Consider the following 25,842-nt stretch of genomic DNA (forward strand, 5'->3'; position numbering starts at 1 on the left):
CTTGCCTGCTCTTGCTTGCTAAATCTAGACTAGCCGATGTGTCTATCAAGGTGCATCTGGCCGCCATATCCAGCTGTGCTCTGGCTTCTGGCAAGCTCTCCCTGTGGTCTCATAGACGCGTGAAGGAGTTCCTCAATGGACTCTTCAGGACATTCCCTCCAGTGAAGGCTTCAGCTCCAGTTTGGGAGCTAAATGTGGTTTTATCAGAACGAATGAGTCCACCGTTTGAACCAATGCGTCGCTCTTCTTTGATGTTTCTGGCTTGGAAGACAGCGTTCCTAGTGGTTATTACCTCGGCCAGTCATGTTGGGGGAATTCAAACTCTCTCGTGTAAGCCTCTGTATTTGTCCTTCCATCCTTCCAAGTTGGTTCTGTGGACCCATCCGTTCTTGATGCCCAAGGTCCATTGGACTTTCACTTGAACAAACCGTTAGTCCTGCTAGTGTTCTTCGCTAATCATTCTTCACCCGCAACAAGGGCTTGCATTCACTAGATGTTTCACGTGCCTTGAAGTACTATGTTGCACGCACCAAATTGCTTTGAAAGACTTCTCAGCTTTTCGTTGTTTTTGGACCGACGGGGTATGGGTAGGCTCTGTCTAAAGCTTCCATCTTCAGGTTGCTCTCTGTATCATGCATTTCCATCGTCTGGCCAACAGACTGTTGGCAGACTGGCCGAGAGCCCACTCCACCACAGCTGTTGCAGCAACAACAATGTTTCTCTCTGGTGTTCCCCTGTTGGATATCTGTATGGTTGCTGCGTGGAGATCTACTCTGACCTTCACACGATTGTACTGTGCCGACACAGATTCCGGGGAGGAGTTCCGGGTAGGCCAAGCGGTGCTGTGCAACCGGTTTGCATGAGGCGAGACTGATCCAGGGATAAGTGCATTGCTTCTTTTGAGCTTTGCTACCTCCTGTGGTTGTGTATATGTTCTGTTGTGTAATCATATTCATGAGCATGTGAATCCATGTAAGACCCCATGCTGGAGAAGGAACAAGTTTCTTACCTGTAACTCCTGTTCTCTAGCATGGGTCATACATGGATTCACACGTGAACCCTCCCTCCTTCCCCTCTCTGGCTCTTCTTGGTTCCTACTGTCACTTTACATGCACTGCCAAATCTGAAGATGGCCATCAGGGGTGAAACCTAGGAGGACAAGTGTCATTGGTTGGGGCATTATGACCTAAAGTGACAGCAATAGGCTATAGAACTGACTAGTAGTTTTAACTTTAAAGTGAAACTGCTTTATTACTACTGAGGATTCCCAGCTTGACTGGGAGTATTCATGAGCATGCAAATCGATGTAAGACCTATGCTGGAGAAAAGGAGTTACAAGTAAGTAACTTGTTCCATGCTAACCAGTCTACTGAACTGCCAGCGTTTTTTTTCAAAACCCACAAAACTCTGGAGAAAGAAGCCTCCATATATTCGATGGCAGGAGAGCTTCCATGCCCTATTTTGACAGGACTAAACCCATCAGAAAAACTGACCAGTTCTTAGTTTCCTTGGATGCAGGAAGGGAAGGAGATACCTTCTCCAAAGCAGCCATTTCTAAATGGATTGTAAATGGCATACCGCAATGCTACTAGCTATCAGTACTGGTATTTACACTTAGAGCACCCCACACATGGTACTGGACCCATATTAGCCTTCATTGTCAATATGCCATTAGAGGTAATCTGTATGCTATTCACCCAGCATTACTGTGTAGATACACAAGGCAGAAGTGATTCTCATGAATGACAAGCAGTGTTAAGACCTCTTTTTGCCTCTGTCCTTTCTAACAACCCACCTCCTTCTCTGGGTACTCCTCGCTAGTCTATGCAACGCATGTGATTCTAAGCATATCTACATGCCTCAGAATACAAATCTTACATACTTGTAATAGTCTTTCTGATGCTTGTATCTGCTTAGATTCACATGCGCCTACCCTTCCTCCCTTCATTGGGAGTATAAGGTACATAGACAACTTGCATCTTCATTCTGCTCTTGCTTCAATACACACTTCATGCAACCTTGTGTCAGAAAGAAAACAATCGGAAGACCCTGACACTTCATTGACCATGTGTACAGTGTATATCACAGTAGGGATAGTATTACAAACACCAGCTGTCGACTTCCCTTTTCAATTTTTAAAAAATAAGTCTTGCAATGCTCTGCACCAACCGCCGGATGCCTGCCTATGCAAAGCATGTGAACCTAAGCATATACAAGCATCAGAAAGACGATTACAGGTATGTAATATTTGTTATGCATATATATCTAAACCAAGGAAGGGCGGGGGGTCAGTAGCATGATATAGACTGCTTGCAGTTAGGCATGCTGGTGGTAAATTATGCTAAACTGACCATGCTCAATTTTTAGTGTTCACCTTTGTTCTTTTTTTTTCTCTCTAACAGGCAGCTCTTTTTGCCATCCAAAAGCTGTTTGAAGAGGAGTACGAACCAAAGCCTATTTTTGTGAGTAGTTGTGTTTCTTTTGAATGATCTTGTTTTAATGTTCTCATAGTATTTCCACGAACAATGCGAAGTGACTGCAAAGCAACATCGCCATTATTCTATATTGTGTAGACGCATGATTATGGTGCCATCTGAAATCTTTGAAGGTGATGTTTTTACTGTTTGAAGTATAATTTCATAGTTGCCAGTTACTACTTATTAGAACAAACACTTGGGCCATTTTGGCACAGTTTGTATTGTAAGGAACTCACGGTGGCAACAGTAAAGACAGACACAAGTGATCACAGTTCAAGGGTGTTTATTAAACTGTATAGGTAGGTTGGAAAAATGCCTGATCTGAACCTAAATCTTAGATGGGAGTAAGCTATGACCATCAAATAATAAGACGGTCCTAGTGGCGTCTTGTCAAATAAAAGGGCCTATACAAAAAGAAACTAATGCCAATCCTTGCAACTAAATGCAAAAAGAGTGCCGGATAGGATTCACAAGAAAGAAAAGTGTTCACAAATGATAAGTCAGAATTTGGTAGCCTGCATTCTCCCTTCCCCACATTTTTAGCACAGGACGAGGCGGGACTCCGGAGCACAGCACATGCTCAATCTTTCCCAGCAGGAGACTACAGTTCCGCTCTCGGGTATCAGAATGTCCGGTGATTGTCTCTTTTCTACAAAAGGTCTCTTGCCTCAGAAGACCTGATGTATTCAAAATAACAAACAAAAATTCCTTTCCGTATGTACGTTGGGTGATGACTTCTCACCTCTGGATCCCCCTCTTCCGGGCTCAGATCCACAAAAAGTTCCTTGTGATAGCAAGACCTTCGGTGGTTAGACCTCTTGCTTCCACGGGCCTGGTATGTTCAAAACCATATACACAAGTTCCTTTCTAATTGCAATTGGGTTACGATTTTTCATCCCTGGGTCCCCCTCTTCTGGGCTCGGACTCCTCTCAAATATCAGCCTCCCTGCGTTGGGTTCACTATGGCTTTTGTCGGTGAGTGATGGCTTTTCACTCCTGGTTCTCCTCTTCGGGGCTCAGACCCTTCTTGAATGTCTGCCTCCCTCCGTCTGGTTCACTATGGCTGTTCCTCAAAACAATTTCACCTGTGGCATTCACAAGTCTTGATGTCTTTTTAAACAGTTCACTGAGGACATCTCTCGGTCAGGTTCACTCTTGTCAACACGCTGTTCATAGGGACTTCAGACTTTGCCCCTTTCCATCGGCATCCCTCCGTCGGTTCACTCTTGGCAACTTTTGCTAATAACAGTTATTTCTCTTTTCTCACTATGCAGGATTCATCTCAAAGACTTTTACTGTACAGGGGGTTTTGCTAGATCCCTGTATGAACACTTTGACCTTTTCCTTGCGGCTCTCTTACGGCAATGTGTTATTGATAGTTTCAACACACGTGGGATCAACCAGAGTCTCTTGAATGAGTACTCACGTGGTGCCGAAACCCTCTGCAGATGGTTTTCCCTTAATGTTAAAAGTTATTTGAACTTCCCTTAATTTGACATTTGCGTCTTTCGTTCATACACAGTTCGGTTTCTTATCGGCTCTCCCCTCGACTCAATGGCTGTGATGAACCACTTGGCTTTTCTTGTCTCTGGAGTCAAGGCCGGTACCACGGTAGCTATCGTCTCTCCCTGTTCTGATTATCAGTGTAGGCGTGCTCCGTGTACCGTTGACATCTGCTGCAAAACACATTGGCTATGGTTAACGGTCTTACAATTCCTTCCACAGGGGCTTTGCGGGTCTGGGTCGGAAAGGGCAAGGGTGCTTCTCTCCTTGTCTCCCTTTCGGTTCTCGCCACCTTTCCCCTGCTCTTGAACTGCCTTGCTTGGATAGCTGTCTCGTCGTGCGGTTTGCCTTGCTCTCTGTGTGCTCTTGTGCTCCACCTTTTATCCCTTTGGGGAAAGGAAAGAGTCGTCAGGTGTGTGTGTGAGTCTGGTCAATTGCCTGACTTTGCCTGACCCTTCTTTTGGGACATGTCAGGTAAAAGGGTTTGGTATTAGCCAGCTGTTTGTCACAGTGTAAAAAAAGTGTTGGTGTCAGAAAAGGAGGCAGCTAGAGTTTCTAGATCTCCTACGGGGTAGGATGGGGAGAATATGTCATAAGGAAGGGCGTGGTTGGGAAAATCAGAAAGGTGAGATTTATAGGGTTTGTGAAATGAATACGGGGGATTGTGGGAATGGTAGTGTTTTATCAAAGTATACTGGGAGTTTGGGAAAGAATAATCAGAGTGAAGTGGAGAAGAATGACTGGGAGTATTCGGGTAGAAAACAAGGAAACCGGGATTATGGGAAACATGGTTTTCGAGTGCAACAGGGTTTTTAATGGATTTACCAGATGCAGAGGGGATGTTGGATTCTGGTAAAGGAGGTACAAGGGTTGGAACGGAGGTAGAGTTAAACGCCTCAAGGACCTAGTCTTCCTTGTCCCTTTCTCTGGTATAATAACCACCTCACCTGGGGCATTCCCCTGAGCATAACCCCAGGCTCCCCTACCCAGGAGATCCTCCCTCGTCCACCCCCAGGGTTGGGATCTGAGAGCGCCAGCCCTTCCCTGGCCACCTGAATAAGGGATTCTCGAGGTCTGTTTGGAGAATACCCTCAGGTTTCTCACAGTATAGCACTGTTTTCACTAGTATAAGAACTAAAAAACATAAACAAATCTGCCCCATAAAAACAGCAAACCATCTGACCCCAACCGTCTGCTTCCTGGTACGCAAAGGATCTTAACATCAGCAAGTCACCTGGAAGTGAGAGAAAATCTGTAATCCAGTCTCATCTGATCTGACCCTGCTTTGTCACTTCTGCAGATAAATGATCGCCAAACCAGAACACTATAGACGTAGCCAACAATGATGGTTGTGTTGCATCAGTCCCTTCTTGATGCTTTTAACCACACTCCATCTTGAAGTCTACAGCCATCAACAACTCCATTGATGAGATGAGCAAGATCCATGATAACATTGGTGCTAATGTCGATGCAGACCACGCCTCGCTCATCCAAGCATTGATGGCGATGGTATGAGCTACCTTTTGAAGCCCTCTATGGAAGACCTAATGAAGACCATGACATTCCTCAAAATAACATCCTACTAGATAACCTTTGCCAACCTCCGTCCTCCATCCCATTCCCCACAGACACCCTCTACTCAATCCTACTGATCAATGCATCCCTCACTCAGGGCAGAGTTTCCACCACCTCAAATACGGACAAACCCTTCCCCCTTCTTGTGAAACTAGTGCAGTACTCTGATGACCTTGCCAGCTACCGCCCCAACACAATTTCCTTTCCTAGGCATGCTCTTTGAAATGGCATTAGCCACCCAACTTCAAGGGTTCCATGTGATAATGTCCCCACAAAAAGGCTTGTGGCAAAAAAGTTACGGCAAAAAGGCTATGGTTTGCAGCAACGTTATCACTGATCCTGCGGAGGACACCCCCGCAACTCCTGTTTTAAATGTGTGTTTTTCCCCACACTAATGTCGCTACAGCCTTTTCCCGGTGACTATATATGGCAACCATTTGTGTGGGGGTAATATTACCGGATACCACTTCAAGCACACATTGATACCAACAGCCTCCAAAAGAACTATGAATCAGGCTTCAGACCTAGATGCGGCACAAAGATGGCTACCATTCTATTGGCTCACTATGCACACTGCATCCCTGATAACGGACACCCCTGCCTCCTGGTATTCCTAGATCTCTTTGCAGTCTTCGACACTAGATATCTTCAGTCTTCAACACAGTAGAACATCAAGCCCTCATACTAATGCATAACTGCATGAGCATTACACAGACAATCCTCCGCTGGTTCACTTTCTACCTAGACCACCACCACAGGTTGACCAGAAAAATACCTCCTGATCACCAATGCAGTCCCACAGGGAGCCATCCTCTCGCCCATAACCTTCAACCTCTAAGTGGATACCTTAGGAATACTCCATGCTAGCTACAACATCCACAGCCAGCAGAATGCAGATGGTGCACTACTCCACCTACAAATATTTATCATTTGACAATATCATGTAACTCTTGCCTTGCGCTAATGCAGATATGGCTGTTCAACACCTGTCTCAAGCTGAACATCACCAAGACTGAATTCCAGCGTGTCGCCAAACATCCCCATATCACATGTGGCTGCCTGGAGAGCCTCACCCCACAGCTGACACCCTGCGCCATCTCTTTGGCATTCCACCTATTCTCCCAACTAACCCCGAGCTCCCCTTCAATCTTACCTGAGAAGGATGAGGTGGACGGGTCTGAGTGGCTTGATTTGGTGGCATCTGATCGCACCTTTGAGGTTCCCTTCTTGTCGAAGAGATAGGGTTGGTTCCGGGAGGTCACCACTATGCCCTGAGAATGGTAACAAAGGGGGACAGAGGCGAACCTCCCGGAAACAGCCCGTTTGCAGGGAAAAAGCCAGGAGGCGCAAAAAACTCAGCCGATGACCGCAACAGGCAAGCGGGAGTCAGAGGTCCTTTGGTAAACAGTAGATTGTAGACGTGGTGCGTACGGAGCTGACAAGAGAGCAGGCAGAGGACGGAGCAGAGAACAAGGTAAGACGAGCAGGAGGAGTAGCGTGGATCAAAAGAAGAGCAGCAGGAGGCAGCAAAAGTAGGCAGAATATCCAGGTAGGCAGGGCAGGCGGGGGTTAGAAGGAACAGAGAAGGAAAACGGCGCCGGTACCCAAAGAGGAATAACGAGTGTTGCAACACGAGGAAGGGGGGTGTAGGGAGCCGCCATGGATATAGTGGTCACGTGATAGCGGATCGAAAGCTGGTCCGGAAATGTACGTATTTAGGAAAACATTGTGGGATATCAATGGCAGCGCTTCAATTTAGCCAAAGCTTCTATGAATGCATATTCATGACAGTATGCCCCTTCTTATGGGTAGGAGATTCAGAACTGTCGGATCAACCTTAAAGCCTTGATGTGTGCACACAGGTTTCCATGAATCTTCTGCTGCAGAATATCCTTTCCACTGAACCAAGTATTGGAGTCTGCCCTTGCAATACCTAGAATCTTGTATCCCTGCAACCTCGTATTCCACAGAGGAAGGATCTTTCCCTTGCATTTGTTGATTTTATCTTTTTTGAGTAGGGATCTGGGATTTCAGATCGTAACAAAGAGGCATGGAATACAGGATGGTTCCGTTGGAGGCTTTTGGCTAGTGTCAAATTGATTGTCAACTGGATTGATTTGCTCCTTGATGGTAAAGGGACCGATGAATCTCGGAGACAGTTTAGACAGATGTACCCATCTTGGGAGGTGTTTAGTGGATAGCCAGACTTGAGAACCCGCGTTGCATCCTGGAACATTTCTGCGATGGATATCAGCTTGACACTTGTAGCGTTGTTTGCTTTCAGTCAGGTTATCGCGGGCATCCTTGTGGGCCCTGGCAATGGAATCCAAAACTGAATCAACAATAGGCACATTAGATGATGGAAGTGAATGAGAAGGAAAGGTCCGCGGATGTCTACCATAGAAAAAAAAAAGGGGCTCATCTTGATCGCTGAGTGGGTGGCATTGTTATATGCCAATTCCGCCATAGGTAAAAAATTTGCCCAGTTGTCCTGTTCAGTGTTGGTAAAACATCTTGGGTATTGTTCTATGGTGTGGTTAAGTCGTTCAGTCTGGGCATTGGATTGGGGATGGTATCCAGATGTTGGGGCTCTTTCAATTCAAGGTAGTTGACAGAGTCTTCCAGAATTTGGAAGTATATTGAGTGCCTCAGTCCGATAATATGGACACCGAGAGTCAATGTAAACTGAATATTTCCCCGAGGAATACCTGTGCCATTTCAGGTGCAGTGGGTATGCCTTTCAAAGGGTTACAATTGGCTATCTTGGAGAAGAATATATACATCTATGGTGACCATAATGGCTGAACAACCTTGAGAATGGGGAAGGTCCACTACAAAATCTGTGAAAATATGACTCAAGGTTCCACTGGCAACTTGGGGTGTTCCAGGAAACCGATGGGTTTGGCAGTAGAATATTTACTCCGGGTGCAGGTAGGACAGAACGGAACATATTGCTGTATGTCTTCATTGATGGAAGGCCATCAGAAGGATTGAGTGATGAAATCCAATGTGGCTGTAACTCCCTTGTGTCCAGCCAAACGAGAATCAACACCCCATGATACAATCTGGAGTTGCTGTGGAAGACTGGGAACAAATAGTCGTTTAGAAAAAACAATCCCTCTTTACTAACCAACCAGGCCTGATGATGAGAGGAGGGACAATGGTTTGTCGGACAATGCTCCTTCACCTCTTCTAAGAAGGACGTGATGGTTAGGAGAAACTTGTTTCTGGGATGGATGGGTTCTTGATGTGGGAGTTTATCAGGACACAAAGCTGGATTCCAAGAAAGACAATCCGCAATCATGTTCTCGCTACCTGTAATGTGCTTTATGGTAAAGTCATATTAAGCAAAGAAGAAGGCCCACCAAGCTTGTCTAGAATCACGACAATGCATCTTCTGCAAGATCTTGAAGTTGCAATGATCATTGCGGATCTCAAACGGGTCTAATGAACCCTTAGAATAGATGTCTCTATTCGGTACAGGCTTGTTTGATGGCCAGAAGTTCTCTCTCCAGGACTGAATAGTTAACTTCACTGGGAGTTAGAGTCTTGGAAAAATAAGCGATGGGGTGTTCCCAGCCATTAACCAACTGCTTCTGTATAGCTCCTGTAGCGCCAGCCTAGGCATCAGTTTCCAAGATAAACGGTAGACCCTGATCGGGTTGTCTTAATATGAGAGCTGAACAAAACCTCCTTTTGTATTCCTGAAAGGCGTGTTCGGCCTTCGAATACCATGAAAATTGGACATCCCTCTTGAGGAGCTTTGCAATGGGAAGCACTATGAGTGTACTCCTGTATGAATTTTCAGTAAAAATTGGCAAGTCCCAGAAATCTTTGTAATTCCTTGACAGATAACGGAGCCGGCCAATCCAGTATGGAAGATATATTCTTTGGGTCCATTTCTATGCCCTTATCAGAAAGGATGAATCCAAGATAGGGGACTGATGAGACTTCAAATAGAAATGTTTCTGGTTTGACCAGCAGATGCTGAAATCAAAGGTGCTTAAGGACATCAGAAAGATGTATACTATGTTTGTCTAAACTGGAGGAGAACACCAGAATATCGTCCAAGTATACGATCAAAGAGAAGTACAACAGGTCAACGAACAATCTGTCCATAAAGCGTTGCAGAATCGCTGGGGAGTTGACCATGCCGAACTGCATGACCCAGTACGCAAAGTGACCATAGGGGGTGCGAAATTCAGTTTTCCATTCATCCCCTGTGCGGATCCTAAGCAGGTGATGAGCACCTCTAAGATCCAACGTGCTGAAAATCTGAGCTCCTTGAACAGCCTCAATAATGTCCTTGATGAGCGGCATCGGATACCGATCTCGTACTATTACCTTGTGGAGACCACGGTAGTCGATGGCTCATGTGTGTTTCTTTTAGGGATGAAGAATAATGAGGCCCCAGCCGGGGACTTGGAAGATTGAATAAGGCTGTTTTGCAAATTGTTGTCGAAATACTCCCAAAGAGCTGGCTTTTCATGAATTGTCAAGTAGTACATCCTTCTGAATGGTACCATGGCTTCAGGAGTTGGGTCTATTGCACAATACTCCAGTCTATGTGGTGGGAGTTCTTTGGGAACCTGGTCTTCGAATACATCCTCTTATTCTCTGTACTGTAGTGGAATACTATTGATCACTACCATCTCATGTGCGTAAGAGGTTGTCAGAGATGCTTCTCTTCTGAGGTGGTGAAACAGTGGGTCTTGCAATAGCAGAACGCAGTAATAGCGTGTTGAAAGTCCAATCAATAAGAGGGTTGTGTAGCCACAACCAGGGTATGCCTAGGATGACTGGGACGTGTGCAGCCCTGATATCGAACGTTACGGTCTCGTCATGATCGAAAATGGACATCTGTAAAGGTACAGATGTATGGGTAATGGACCGGAACTCAAAGGGTGACATTCTACCTCTTTCACAGGTTGGTCGTCTGGGTCGGCTATCTGGGGTACGGCTTCCTGGTGAGCCCTTTGTGTATCCAAGAATTTACCAGCTGCTCCACAGAACATCCAGTCGAAATTACCTCATGGAAGATTGATCCGAAGAAACATGAGACGCGAGTCCAGATCTCGTTCATTGGGTTGTCCAAGGTTCACAGGACACATAGGAACACACCGACCAGTGGCCCCACCTAAAACCGTGGTTTGCCATTTCCCGACATCTGCGGAGGGACCTCCAGACAATTCCTCAGACAATTCCTCAGTAGATGACCTTCGGCGGGGCAGTATAAACACAGTACCTTGTCTCTGTTTCTGCCTTTAGACAGGAGTCAAGGGCTCTCTCACCGTTCCAACCTGTATAAGTTCTTCAGAGCTGGTAGGTTGACGTCGGGGTGGAGGTGCCAGAGGCAAAGGAGACGAGATGGTTTCGCGTTTGCATCTTCTTTCAGAGAGATGAAAGGCCTATTTATTTTTTATTAGTTTATTATAAACTTTTAAATTGGGCACCTTCGGGCTATCCAGCTCCTAGTGCGATTCTCTTGAAAGAATAATTGTAAGACTTGAGATTTGAGGATCCTCTTGATATTGAGAAGTGATTCTCTGGCTGTGAAGGTTACCTCAGGTCTTTCAAAGGTACCCCTCAGCGATTAACGATAGCATTGTTATCCAAGGGGACTGGGTTGGAGGTGGTAATCAGCGGACTGGCCCAAGCCAAAGCGTTGCCCACCAGATTTGAGATCAAGCAACCAACACGTGAACGGTCTGAGGCATATGCTATGGGTCGGAAGGTAAAATAAACCACACGTGCATCAAGAAACTCTGTTAAGATCTTGGGGGAGCAGTCATACTTTCCTGATGCCAGCCCTAATGGGTGTAAATCCGTCTGGTGAGTGTCCCGAGCAGTGACTAATTGGCGCAATACTGTGTTTTTAGCTTTCAGGCCTTGAACCTCTAGGGAGAGTTCCTGAACAGCTGAAAGCAGTTCTTGAACCTGCTCAGTCGTCACCATATTGAGCTGGCGTTGCAATCTCTCACAACTAACCCCAAGCTCTCCTTCACTCACTCTCACCTGAGCAGGTTGAGGCAGGTGGGTCTGAGTGGCTTGATTTGGCGTCCTCTGATCGCAGCTTCGAGGTTCCCTTCTTGTCGAAGAGATAGGGTCTGTTCTGGGAAGTCGCCACTATGCCCTGAGAATGGTAACAAAGGGAGCCAGAGGCAAACCTCCCTGAAATAGCCCGTTTGCAGGGACAAAGCCGGGAGGCGCAAAAATCCCTGCCGATGACCGCAACGGGCGAGCAAGAGTCCCAGAAGTCCATTGACAAACAGTAGACTGTAGATGTGGCGAGCACAGAGCTGATAAGAAAGCAGGCAGAGGACGGAGCGGAGAACAAGGTAAGATGAGGAGGGGTAGCGTGGATCAAAATAAGAACAGCAGGAGGCTGCAAAAGCAGGCGGGATATCCAGGTAGGCTGGGCAGGCTGGAGGGAGAAGGAACGGAGAAGAAGAAAAACAGCATTAGTACCCAAAGAGGAATAACAAGGATTGCAACGCGAGGAAGGGGGCGGAGCGAGCCATGGATATAGTATTTGTATTTGAGTTATATGTAGCGCTTTTAACCAAAGCGCTTTACAGAGAGCAATAAGCAATACATAACATAAACAATGTGAGACCATTTTATATAGTGATAGCTGGTCCGCGAATTTCAGTATTTAGGAAAATGTTGCGGGATATCAATGGCGGCGCTTCCGTTTGGCCCAAAGCTTCCATGAATGCATATTCATGACACATAGACAGCCACCTCTCCATCAAAAAACATAAAGAAAACCCAAACACAATGGTACCAACAAACTCTTATAAGGGCTTGAAATTAAGATTGGAGCAGCAGGATTTAAAAGCACCTCCTCGGTATCCAGCATTAACCAGTGACTAGGATCTACCACTGGGGAATGAGGAGCTAGTACATAGCTCTATAGGCCATCAGGCGAGATGCCATTGTTTAATGACAATATTGCACATCTATTATTATCTATGCAGAAAATGAACAGTGCCATAATCCTCTTGGGTGATTTAAATCTCTGGAGAAGAGGCCTGAGAGATAAGAGAGCACTTAAGTTTGAAAAATTATTGAATAATGCAAATCTAGTATTACATAACTCGGGCCCTACACATATAAAGGATAATATGTTAGACTGGTCGGCCAGTAAGAATATGACACTGATAGATGTCATTACTACTCCTTGTGTGTGGTCGGACCATTTCTTGTCTCACTGGTCAGATATAACTTCCTAAGCCCTTTTGCAGGAAACATGAGCCACTACATAAAGTTCTGGGGAGAAATTACTGGGCTATTAAACCAGTTGACCTTGTGGGATGTATGAATAACCTGATGACAGACTGCGGATCTAGATCCCCCCCCCCCGCTCCCCCCTCCCCCGACCTGCTGGTGGAAAACTATAATAGGCATATGACAGCATTGCTGGATAGGATTGCTCCGAATAAAATTCGTAGTGTCAGGGATTTCCCCAATCATCAGAAGTTGTTTACCCTGGAATTGGCTCATCTTAAGCAATGGAAGAGGCCGGCTGAACATATTTGGCTTAAGGACAGAGTTCCAAAGAATAAAGAGGAATGGAAACACAGGCAGAGGGAATATAAAGGTAGGATCACAGAAGTTAAACAATATCACTATAATGAACACATTTTAACTTTTTAAATTAAGAACTTGGGAAAAGCCCAAAGCCCTAAACCAAAACTTCAATCCTAACAACGAGGATTGTTCAAGGGTTCAAAAAGCATTTGCAGACAAGGTGGTACCCAAGTAAAGATTTGTAAAGAGTTGGACAAATTATATACCTCAATTGTTGGCGACATTACCGAAAACAGGCAACAAAAAATGGTATTTGATCTAATCCTTTCTGAATTGAAGGAGCAGGTAATGGTAGACTGCTCCCCTCAGTTTCACCTCTCGACTGTGTCGGATTCAGTGGTTGAGGCTATCTTGAAGACCATGCATCCCACGAGTTGCCCAGGTGACCTATTACCATCAAAGTTCATTTTTGACCATCGTGGTATATTTGTTCCTTCCCCACGTAGATTCATTAATGCTTCCTTTAATCACTATCACATACCTCAAACTATGAAGGATGTTGTGGTGACACCTCTCGAAGAAGCAAGGGTTAGATTCTAAAGATGCTTCTTACTTGAGGCTTATAACAAATACCCTCTTCCTCCTTAAGTTAGTTGACAAGGTGTCCACCACACAAATCTAATCTTATCTGGAAGTTACAGGTGTGCTGCATAAGAAACAGTCTGGTTTTCGGCGTGCCCATGGCACGGGAAGTGCCCTGGTCGATCTCTAGACTCAGATGCTAACAGTATTGGAAAAGAGTGGATCGGGCTGCTGATTTTGCTTGAATTATCAGCAGTTTTCAATCTACTAGACCATAAACAACTGCTGGAGACATTGGGTTTTTCTAGGGAAGCTGTTGTATGGATGAAGTCCTTTCTGGAGGGGCGTAGGTCCAGGGTCCATTGGGGGAGATGCCTCATCTGACTCTATCATTTGTGGTGTCCTGCAAGGGGCCTGTTTGTCTGCCTCTCTCCAATATATATATTCAGCCATTGTCCGTAGAATGGAGAGATTGGGGGTGTTCTTTGCGAACTACGCAGATGACTTCCAGCAGACCATGGAACTTGGTGGAAACCAAGTGGATTATCAGGAGAGGCTAAATAATATATATGGTTATTAAAAACTGAATGTCCACAAATTGGCTATGCCTTAATGCTGGGAAAACCGAGCTTCTGATTTACGGGTCCAAGCACTTGAGAGAGAGTCTAGGACAAGAATTCTCTAATTTTCTCATCGATGGAGGTCCTGTTCCGGTAGTTGGGAAGGTCAAAATCCTCTGCACCTTCATGGAGGCTACGCTTAATGCGGATGCCCATGTTGACTATATAGTTAGGAACTCCAATTACTACCTCAGAGTTCTGAGATTGGTCGGTCCCATGGTCACGAGGGAAAATCGTGCTAAGTTGGTACGAGTCATCATTTTATCGCGGCTCGATTACTGTAACTCATTGTTAGGGGGGGGAGCCAGTAAGGACTGCATTCACAAATTGCAGAAAGTGTATAATGAAGCAGTGCTCATAGTCTATCATATCACGCGTCGAGAACAGCGGCCCGTAGAGAGCTTAATTGGCTACCGTGGCAGCTAGAATTCTTTTTAAGTTGCTGACATTGGGTCACAAGTGTCTCTTTGGATCTACACCCCAATATCTAAAAGATGAACTGGAGTTTTACAGCCCCAGTAGGAACCTACGTTCAGCAAAGGCTTGTACTCTTGAGGATCAATTGATTTAAAAGAGTTTGGGCTAATGGTCGTTCCTTTACTGTTCGGAAGGCGCAGGCTTGGAACGAGCTCCCTGAATCACTTTGGAAGGAAGAAAATCATTCCACTTTCAGGAAACTTCTGAAGACCAGGTTTTTTGCTTAGGATGCATCTTGGAGTGTCTGTTTTGTTTTTTTGTTTTCGTCTGTATGTCTGTTTTAGCGCCTTGATGCCTGAGGGCTTTGGCGCTTTATAAGCAAAAATAGATAGATAAGATGCAAACGTATAATTTTGTCCATTATTAATGGTCCCTGATCCCTTATACTTTAAATGTTCTATAGATGAGTCGTAATGTATATTTATAAATTGTCCCAAATGCACAGAGTTAAATTCATGTAGGTGCATTTGTTCGGCATCAGTTGACCCGGGGAACCAACAATAGCTCCTGGTCGCTATTGGGGGTCAATCTAACTGGGTAGTTCTTAGCTACAAGCAGGGGCTAAATAACTCCTCTCCCCTTAATTTTGAACCAGTCATGCAGAAACAATTGCCCTTCCTGAATAAACATCCGCCTCCAAACAACCATGAAGGTTATGGTTCAATCTCACCAGATGGGAGATATGCCCTTCTCACCAGTCTACCCACTAATACCTATGAGAAATATGGTGCACGGCGATGCCCGCCTCATGAAAGTCTCCACAGATATGACTACATAACGTCAAAGCTCCTAGCCGACACAATGCATGCACCCTTCTACATGGCATGGTCCCCAGCTCTAGCAGTTGCCACATCACCGGAGGTCAGTGCCTGGCCAGACTAGAGCAGCAGAAAAGAAAGCACCAGGAAACCAGCATTTTTTTGGTTTTCATCCCCACGATGGGTATCCTCCTACAAATTCACATCACTCTACCGTCATGCAATGCAGAAAATGAAAGTCCCTCTGCAAGGAGCACATTCTTCACAACACAAAATGTATACCTCCCTGAACCCACCCAGCCCATTATCCCTATTGACAGCCTCACTTTACAAACCACCTACCCATTCTGTTCCCTCACACCCCTTTCACCACTGTTAGAAGCTCCCTACCAATAACAAATGTAACTGTTCTTGGCTACCTTAAATGGTATCCATGTATTTGTTGTATGCACTGTTCCCTCCTGTACCCATCTAATGTACGCCTGTAACCTGTGCTAATGTACAGTGCTTATTTGCTTTAGAAGCTATGTTTCGAGGGGATTGGGTCCTCCGACGTATTCCATATCTATGACAGGTAATGTCCACAGCTGTGCTGCTTCGGAAAATCTTCGGCGTCTGCGTCGATGTGCCGTACCCGAGGACCTCCTCCGACGGCCGACGTCACCCGATGTGATAAGTAGGACGCACGATGCCCATAGCCTCAGTTCCGGTTTTTCCGCGAACGTGTTCGCTTCGTGAATCTCGGTACGCCTCGACTCTTTGGAGGTTGCTGTTTTCTTCTCGGTTCGTTGAACCTGTTCGGTTTTTTGTGAAGACCTGTTCGTGGCGATGTCTACTTCGTCTTCAACCCCGCGTCCGGGCTTCAAGAAATGCGGGGACTGTGGGTCCAAGATGTCGGTCACAGACTCGCACAACGCCTGCCTCTGGTGCCTCGGGGAGGCCCACGATACGGAGGACTGCCAGTCGCTCACGGCCAAGGCCTTGCGGGAACGCAAGAAGAAGCTGTTGGTAGGTCGGGTGTCTAAGCCCCGGAATTCGAGGTCTACGGGGCTTTCGACGGATGACTCGAGAGGCGACTCTCCACGTCATCGTCGGAAGTCCAGTGGGTCTCCTTCCAGGAGTCGGTCTCGCCACTCCTCCGCCTCTTCGAGGCATTTTCAGAAGCGCCAGCATCGGTCGCCTTCCCCGTCCTCTTCTGCGGACTCCGGCCGTCGGCGGGTCGCTTATCCCACCTTGCATGCGACGTCGGAGGAATGGGCTTCCTTCGGGAAGCAGATGCTAGCGATTCTTGAATCGCAGGGCACCGGTCCGGCCGCGCCTCCGAGTGGGGTGGAGGCGCCGGTCGAGAGACACCGCTCGAATGCCTTCGGGCTCGGGTGGTCGGCACGCTCGCAGGAGAGGTCCCACTCGGACAAGGGTAGCCGTTCTCGCCATGCCCGTTCTAGGTCCCGGTCCTCGACGCGCTCGAGACCACGTGATCCTGTGCCGTCTTCAAAGAAGACGTCGATGCCTGTGGCGCTGAGGTCATCGACGATTTCTCTCCAGGCTCTGCCTCCGAGGGGGTCGTCGACGCTGCCGGCGCCCAGGTCGTCGAGAGACACGCTCGGAGCTCCGGCTTCGAGCCCTGTGTCGACGCCCTCGATGCTGGCGGCGCTGCAGCTCACGTCGACGCCGATTCTCTTGACGCCGACTCGTTCGGCGCCCTCAACGCCTTTCGAGGCGGTGGTGTCGGAGGGGCCCCGTGGCACGGGGTTAGCCCCTAGAAAGGCTCTGGCTAAGGTCAGACGCAGCTTTGGTCCCCAGATGTCTTCCTCTCACCGCCTGGAGTACATTTCAGAGGGTGATGAAGGCTCTGATAAAGGCTTGGTTCCGGTTACGGTGCCAGATGAGCTGATCTCGGGCCATAGCCAGTTTGATGACCTGAGGCAGTCACTGCATGATGCCAGTGGACTGGACACCTCTCCGGAGGTGGAGTTTTGTAGGCCGGAGCCTGGCACTCATGCCGATTCTTCATATCGGCGCCTTATGTCTCGGGTCACCGAGTACTTGGGTTGGTCGGCTCCCCCAGGGGAGTTCGTTCAGGATGATCTCACGGACATCCTTGATCTTGGTCCCCCCACTGACCCGGTATTGCCGTTTCATATGGCTCTGCAGAGAAGGGTGGCGGCGGCTTGGTCTGCTCTGGAGAGTCTCCCGGCAGTGGACAAGTCTTTGTCCAGCCAGTAGCGACCCCTGCTACTTGTCCAGGCACCCCACTCCGGAGAGTTTAGTGGTGCAGGCGGCTACGGTCCCGGCAAAGCAGGCGTCGTATCCTACCATCCTTCCGGATAGGGACGACAAACGTTTTGACGGCTGGGCGAAGAAAGTGTTTTCTTCAGGGGGTATGGTGCTTCAGGCGGCCAACTCCATATGTGCCTTGTCTCGTTTCACACTCTGTGGAACTGTGTTGCATTAGCGGCTGAACATATTCCCGAAGGGGACCAACAGGATGCTTTCTTTGCTATAGTTCAGGATGACAAGGATGCCATGTGTGAGGCCGTTCAGTCGGATTTGGACATGGCAGATTGTGTCAGCCGGTCCATGGCGGTGAGCACCGTAATACGCAGGTTTGCGTGGTTGCGGAAGTCTGGGTTCGCTCCTGATGTGAAGTCCCGGCTCCTCAACATGCCCTTTGACAGTGAACATCTTTTTGGCAGCAAGGCTGACGAGAGCCTTGAGAGGTTGCAGACCTGCAAAGCTGCAGCGAAGTCATTGGGCGCTGCAGTTCGACAACCTCCACCTTTTCGTCCTAGGGGACAGCAATGGAGGGGAGGTTCCTTTCGCTATTACTCGGCAGAGGCCTCACGACAATCCACCTGGGAACCTCTTTGAAGAGTCCGGATCCGCTCCTTGCGCAGGAAATTCAAGCCCTGCTGGAGAAAGGTGCCATAGAACTGGTGCCTGTAGCGGAGAGGAACAAGGGATGGTATTCCCCTTATTTTTTGATTTTGAAGAAAGACTGGGGATTGAGACCCATCATGGACTTGCGCGGTTTGAACAAACTCCTCAGGAAGGGCAAGTTCGAGATGGTTACTCTTTCTCAAGTCCTCCAGGCCCTTCAACTTCAGGACTGGTTGGTGTCTCTCGACCTCAAGGACGCTTACTTCCATGTGCCGATCCATCCCAAGCACAAGAAGTACCTGAGGTTCGCGGTTGGCGACTCGCACTTTCAGTTTCGGGTCCTGCCATTGGGATTGACCTCCGCCCGAGGGTTTTCACCAAGCTCATGGTGGTGGTGGCAGCGCATCTCAGGAAAGGGGGATTCACGTCTACCCCTACCTGGACGATTGGTTGATCAGGGGGAGCTCTCCCGAGCAAGTCCTGGATCATATGTCCGTCACCTGCCACTCACTTCACAAGCTGTGCATCTCCCACAATTTAAAGAAGTCCCATTTGACACCAACACAGCGGCTCCAGTACATCGGAGCAGTGCTCGACACATCCCTGGGGCAGTGTTTTCCTACTCAGGTGAGGGCTCTTCACATTCAGCAGATGGTACACAAGTTTCAACTTGCCCAGTATCTCCCAGCTTCTGAGTTCTTGAGACTGCTCGGCCTCATGGCATCCTGCATTCTTCTGGTGCCAAAGGCTCGTCTGCGGATGAGATCTTTGCAGTGGGCTCTCAAGCCCCAGTGGTCTCAGTCCTCCGGCAGGATGTCGGACCCTGTTCAGGTGCCGCCCTCGGTCGCCCCGGACCTTCTGTGGTGGGCCGTTGAAGGCAATCTGATGAAGGGGGCCCCATTTTGGCTGCCCTGGCCGGAGGTGACGATCGTGACGGACGCATCCCTCACGGGATGGGGAGCTCATGCCAACGAGTTGACAGTCAGTGGTCGTTGGTCTCTGTCGGAGTCCAGACTCCATATCAATCTGTTGGAGCTGAGGGCCGTCAGGCTTGTCCTGAAGGCTTTTCTGCCGACTGTGCGAGGAAAGAGTGTCCTGATTCTAACGGACAACACAGTGGCCATGCACTACCTCAACAAAAAGGTGGGGGGGAGGCAGGGTCACTTCCTCTGTGCAGGGAGGCGATGCAGCTCGAATTCTGAGCCATCCAGCAGGAAGTTTGGATCTCGGCTGTTCATCTGGCCGGAGACGACGACAAGACGGTGGACGCTCTGAGCAGGCAGAGCGCGATCTCTCACGAGTGGGAGCTGGCTCAGGAGATTCTCCTGGAGATCTTCGCCTTTTGGGGGACCCCTCAAGTGGATCTCTTTGCCTCCAGTGTCAACTGGAAGTGCGAGAGGTTCTGCTCGCGGGAATTTCCTCCAAAAGCAGCCTTAGGAGACGCGTTTGTGGTGGAGTGGATATTCCCACTGCTGTATGCGTTTCCTCCAGTCCCCGTCATCCCACAAGTACTGCGAAGGTTACGGAGGTTCGGTTCCCGGATGATCCTCATTGCTCCGGCGTGGGCTCGGAGGACGTGGTACCCGGACCTTCTCGACTTGTCCATCTGTCCTCCACGTCGTCTTCCCTACCGAGACGATCTGCTCTCACAGAAGGGGGGTCACGTTCTCCATCCAGAGGTCAGATCTCTCAACCTTCACGCTTGGCTTCTGAAAGGTTGAGGTATAAGGATTTGGACCTCCCTGAAGACGTGATGGAGGTGTTGCTCTCGGCCAGGCGGCCGGCGACAAAGTCTCTGTACCGTTGCCGTTGGAGAAAGTTCTGCGACTGGTGCAGAGTTAAGAATGTGGATCCTTTTGAATGTGACATTCCCATGGTTTTGTCTTTTTTACTTGGCCCACAGGGGCTTGCAAGTGGGGACCATTAAAGGTTACCTGGCGGCGCTGTCCATATTTAAGCGCTCGTCTGAAGAATGTTCCTATTTTAACATTCCTTTAATATCTCAGTTTTTGAAAGGGCTCACTAATGTGTTCTGTCCGTCACCTTTTCTGGTGCCCGGTTGGGATTTGAACCTTGTTCTTAAGTTTCTTATGGGTGCTCCGTTTGAGCCTTTGCATTCTTACCCTTTGAGGCTGTTAACTCTGAAAACTGTGTTTTTGGTTGTGGTTACTTCCGCTCGCAGAGTGCGTGAGTTACAGGCACTTACAGTTAAGCCACCCTTCACTGTGTTTCACAAGGACAGGGTTGTCCTTAGAGTTCGTCCTTCTTTTCTTCTGAAGGTGGTTTCGGAATTTCATTTGAGCCAGAAGGTTGTTCTTCCGGCGTTCTATCCTCCTCCACATCCTGGTAAGGGAGAGGAGAGGCTCCATAGGCTTGATCCTAGGAGAGCGTTGAGCTTTTATATTTCGCGCATGTCCCGGGTCAGAGTGGACGATCAACTTTTCATTGGTTACGCTGGAAAGCGTTTTGGACAAGCTGTGACGAAACAGACTTTGTCTCGTTGGATTATTTTAGCTATCTCCGAGTGTTACCGCTTGGCGGGTAAGGACCCTCCGGCTGGCTTGTGGGCCCATTCTACCAGGGGAGTTGCTGCGTCTACTGCCCTGCAGAGGGGTGTTCCTATTCATCACATCTGTGATGCAGCCACCTGGGCTTCAGTACATACTTTTGTACGGCACTTCTCCCTCGATTCCATCTGAGGGCAAGATCTGGCCTTTGGCAAGGCAGTCCTTTATTCCACAATTTGATTGGGCATGCTGAATTTGTGTTCTAAATTCTTTTCCCACCTCCTTGCTTGGTATTGCTTTGGGAGTCTGTCATAGATATGGAATACGTCGGAGGACCCAATCCCCTCGAAGAACAAATTACTTTCTTACCTGGTAACGTTCTTTCGATGGGATGGTCCGACGATGTATTCCATATCGCTCCCTCCCTACCTTCCCCGCTGCAGAATTTCTTTTGCGATTGCAGCTTGCGTTCCGCAAGGCCTTGTGTGTCTGACTGGCAGAAAACTGGTGGCACACGTTCTGGGGGAAAAAAATACATCTGAGGCTATGGGCGTTGTGCGTCCTACTTATCACATCGGGTGAAGTCGGCCGTCGGAGGAGGTCGTTGGGGACAGCGCATCGACGTCATCGACGCAGGACGCAGACGCCGAAGATTTTCCAAAGCAGCACAGCTGTTGACATTACCTGCCATAGATACGGAATACGTCGTCGGACCATCCCATCGAAAGAACGTTACCAGATAAGAAAGTAACTTGTTCTTTTGCTCCATGATAGCCAAAATACAGTGGCAATGGTAGTTTGTAGTGGTAGGCCATAAGAACGCGGGCGCTCTGAGGGCATTTCCAACGTGTGTTTATTAAACAATAAGAATAAGGCCTATCTATCTCTCTGGTTACGGAGTGTTACCTACCTATTTTACTAACTAAGGTGTTCATCAGTCGTCAGTTAATGTCCAAAAGGAATAAGTCTGCTGTCCAAAACGTTGGTATATTATTTATCTTGTGGGTTTCTAATGGATTGTGTCCTCCAACGTATTCCACATCTTTTGACATGTAATGTCCACAGCTGTGCACTTTGGAAACTTTTTTCAGCAGAGGGCGTTCTGCGTCGATGGCGTCTGGTCAGTGTCCCTTGAAGGCCTCCGTCGAGGGTGACGTCACAGGATGTTACAAATAGGATGCACAGCGTCCATAGCCTCAGTTGCGTTTTTTCCACAAACGTGTTACCTTCGTGAGACTCGGCGCGCCTTGTGTGCATCATTACAATGTCTTTCTCTTCGACCCATCCAACTCCGCGGTCTGGCTTCAAGACCTGCCGGGACTGCAAGTCGAAAATGTCGCTCACCGACCCCCACCGCATTTGTTTGTGGTGACTGGGCGAGTCGCATGACACAGGCGACTGCTCCAAATGCCAGTCGCTGACGGCCACGGCCTTGCGGAAGGGGATGCGCCAGGTAGGTAGGGGCTCTAAGCCTGTTAAGTCCCGAACATCCAAATCCAAGCCGAAGGGGGTTTCCACTGACGACTCGAGGGGCGACTCTCTGCGTCGGAAGGAGTCCTGGGGAGCTCGGTCCCGGAGTTGTTCCCGCCACTCGTCTTCCTCGTCCCGGCACTCTAGGAAGCGCAGTCACCGGTCGCTTTCCATGTCCTCCTCAGAGGATGGTGCCTTGAGGAAGGTTACGTGCCCTACGAAGTCCTCGACTCTGGAGGAATGGGTGGCGTTTAAACAATCCATGTTGGTGATTTTTCAATCGCAGGGCACGGGTCCGGTTGCGCCTTCTCACGAAGCCGGCCAGGATCAGTCTTGTATCGTGGCTCGTGCGCCTACGGGTTTGGGTTCACGACGCGACTCCCATCTGGAGCCTTCGAGGTCCCGTACGGACAAGGATTTGAAAAGTCGCAGGAGACATGTCTCTAGGTCTCGGACATCGTCCCCAGCGAGATCGCAGTTACCTATGGAGGGCTCGATGTCGACTCAGTCGGCGCCTTGTCCGTCCGACTCGGACATCAACGCTTTACCATCATACTAGCCCACGGCGGCGTCCGCACCTGTGTCGACGCCAAAGCCCTCTGCGACCACGACGTCGAGGTTGTTGACGCTCTCGACGTCGAAGCCTTTGGCTGTATTGGCGCCTTTGGGCATTTTTTCTCGAAATTTGCCCTTGGAGTGCCCGTATAACGTGGATCCTCCAAGGAAGGCTACAGCAAAGTCTGTGAGGCCAGTTCTGGACTCCAGGCCATCTTCTTTCTCCAGACCTGGGTTTCATCTCCCTCTGGCTGACTTTTATGAAGAGGAGGAAAGGTCTGAGTTTGAGGACCCTGGTGAACCTGATGAAGCTCCACATTTTTCTGGAGACAGTCAGTTGGAGGAGTTGAGGCAGACCCTCCATGATGTCAGTGGGTTGGACATTTCCACGGAAGTGGAATTTGGTAGACCTGAGCCTGGGGCTAATGTGGAGTCTTCATAAAGGAGGCTCATGGCGCGGGTCTTCGAGTATCTGGGCTGGTCCGGTCCTCCTGAAGAATTTGTGCAGGATGATCTAACGGACATCTTGGATCAAGGTCCGGCCTCTGACCCTGTTTTGCCATTTCATCTTACCTTGCAGAAAAGGGTGGCAACTGCTTGGTAGTCCCCGGAATCTCTTCCGGCTGTTAAGTCTTTGACCAAGAAATACTGCCCTTCCGTTAGTTACCCCAGCTATTTATCTACTCACCCCACTCCAGAGAGTTTGGTGGTTCAGGCGGCTACGGCCACCTCGAGGCAGGCGGTGTACCCTACCATCACTCTGGATAGGGACGACAAGGGCTTTGACGGTTGGGCCAGGAAGGTATTTTCTGCTGGGAGCATGGCCTTGAAATCGGCCAACTCCACGTGTGCCTTGGCAAGGTTTTCACACACTCTGTGGAATTGTTTCTTTGGCGGCTGAGAATATTCCTGAAGGGGAAGAAAGGGATGGGTTCCGTGCTCTCATGCAAGATGGCAAGGATGTCATGTGCGAATCCCTTCAGTAGGGTTTGGATACGGCCGACAGTGTTAGCCGATCCATGGCTGCGAGCACCGTTATGTGCAGATTTGCGTTGTTGTGGAAGTCTGGGTTTCCTCCGGATTTGCAGGCCCATCTTCTGAACATGCCCTTTGATGGTGCACATTTACTTGGCAGCAAGGCTAACGAGAGCCTTGAGAGGTTGCAGACCTCAAAAGCTGCGGCCAAATCTTTGAGCGCCGTGGCGCGTCAACCTCCGCCTTTTCGTCCTAGGGCATAGCAGTGGAGGGGAGGTTCTTTTCGTTACTACTCCTCCTTTGGTAGGACGAGAGGGGCTGCCAGACAAAGGGGCCAGAGAAAAAGTACCCGTGGGGGTCGGGGGAAATAATGGTGCCAAAGCCGCTCAGGCAGCTGCCTCTTTGCCTTCAGGCGCTGCCGCAGCCGCTTCCAAACAGTCATGAGGCCATGTCCCATGGTTCGCCGGTTGGGGGCAGACTGTCTCAGCATCTCGAAGAGTGGCGGGCCATTACTTCAGATGCATGGGTTCTGGATTCAATAGCCCACGGCTACTGCCTTCCCTTCCTTCAGAGGCCTCACGATAATCCATCAGGAAAACTCTTTGAAGCTTCCGGATCCGCTCCTTTATACAGGATAGCTTGTCCCTGCTGGAGAAAGGCGCTATAATGCTGGTACCTGTAGCGGAGAGGAACAAGGGATGGTATTCCCCTTATTTTTTGATCCCAAAGAAAGACGGGGATTGAGACCCATCATGGACTTGCTCCGGAAGGACAAGTTCAAGATGGTCACTCTTTCTCAAGTCCTCCAGGCCCTTCAACTTCCGGATTGGTGGGTGTTTCTGGACCTCAAGGATGCTTACTTCCATGTGCCGATCCATCCCGCGCACTGGAAGTACCTGAGGTTTGCGGCTAGCGTTTCGCACTTTCCGTTTCGGGTCCTGCCATTCACATTGACCTGCGCCCGAGGGTCTTCATCAAGCTCATGGTGGTGGTGGCAGCTTACCTCGGGCGAGGGGGGATTCACGTCTACCCCTACCTGGACGACTGGCTGATCCGTGCACCCTCTCCCGTGCTAGCGTTGGATCACCTCTGTGTCACCTGCCGCACCCTCCACAGGCTGGGCTTCTCCCTGAATTTCAAGAAGTCGCACCGGACACCTTCCCAACTGCTTCAGTACATCGGGACTGTGTTGGACACATCCTTGGGGAAGTGTTCGCCTCCCAAGGTAAGGGCTCCTCACATTGTGCAGATGGTGGACAAGTTTCAACATGCCCAGAGTCTCACGGCTTTTGAAATCTTAAGGTTGCTTGGCCTCATGGCATCCTGCATTTTTCTGGTGCCAGAGGCCAGGCTACGGATGAGATCCCTGCAGTGGGCCCTCAAGATGCAGTGGTCACAGTTCTCCGGCAGGATGTCGGATCCCTGTGCAGATTCCACTCTCCCAGGATCTTCTGTGGTTTGCCAACGAAGGGAACCTGATGAGGGGGGAACAGTTTTCGCAACCGTGGCCGGAGGTGACGGATGCTTCCATCACAGGATGGGGCGCTCATGCCAACGATTTGACCGCAAGCGGTCGTTGGTCTCTGTCGGAGTACAGTCTCCCCATCAATTTGTTATAGCTGAGGGCCATTAGGCTAACCCTGAAGGCGTTTCTTCCCTCTGCATGGGAGAAGAGTGTCCTGATCATGACGGACAACACTGTGGCCATGCATTACCTCAATAAAAAAGGGGAGGAGGAGGAGGGTAGGGTCACTCCTGTTGTGCAGAGAGGCAATGAAGCTCTGGTTCTAGGCCATCCAGCAGGAAATTTCGATTTCGGCAGTTCCTCTGGCTGGAGATGAAAATGCGGCGGTGGGCGCTCTGAGCAAGCAGAGCACGGTCTCCCACGAGTGGGAGTTGGCTCAGGAAGTCCTTCAGGAGATCTTCGCCC

At 49.0% G+C, this 25,842-nt stretch overlaps 1 protein-coding gene across 1 annotated transcript in view; it reads left to right on the plus strand.

Moving 5' to 3' along the window:
- The window catches only part of MTR (5-methyltetrahydrofolate-homocysteine methyltransferase), a 1,960,411-nt gene that overhangs the window by 409,451 nt on the left and 1,525,118 nt on the right, over window positions 1–25,842 (plus strand). The window contains exon 7 of the mRNA XM_069607970.1: window positions 2,403–2,462. Within this exon, the coding sequence (XP_069464071.1) occupies window positions 2,403–2,462 (60 nt within the window). The remainder of the gene's footprint in view (window positions 1–2,402; window positions 2,463–25,842) is intronic.

This window comes from Ambystoma mexicanum, chromosome 4q, assembly GCF_040938575.1.
Source record: "Ambystoma mexicanum isolate Mex_15411 chromosome 4q, UKY_AmexF1_1, whole genome shotgun sequence".
Lineage (NCBI taxonomy): Eukaryota > Metazoa > Chordata > Amphibia > Caudata > Ambystomatidae > Ambystoma > Ambystoma mexicanum.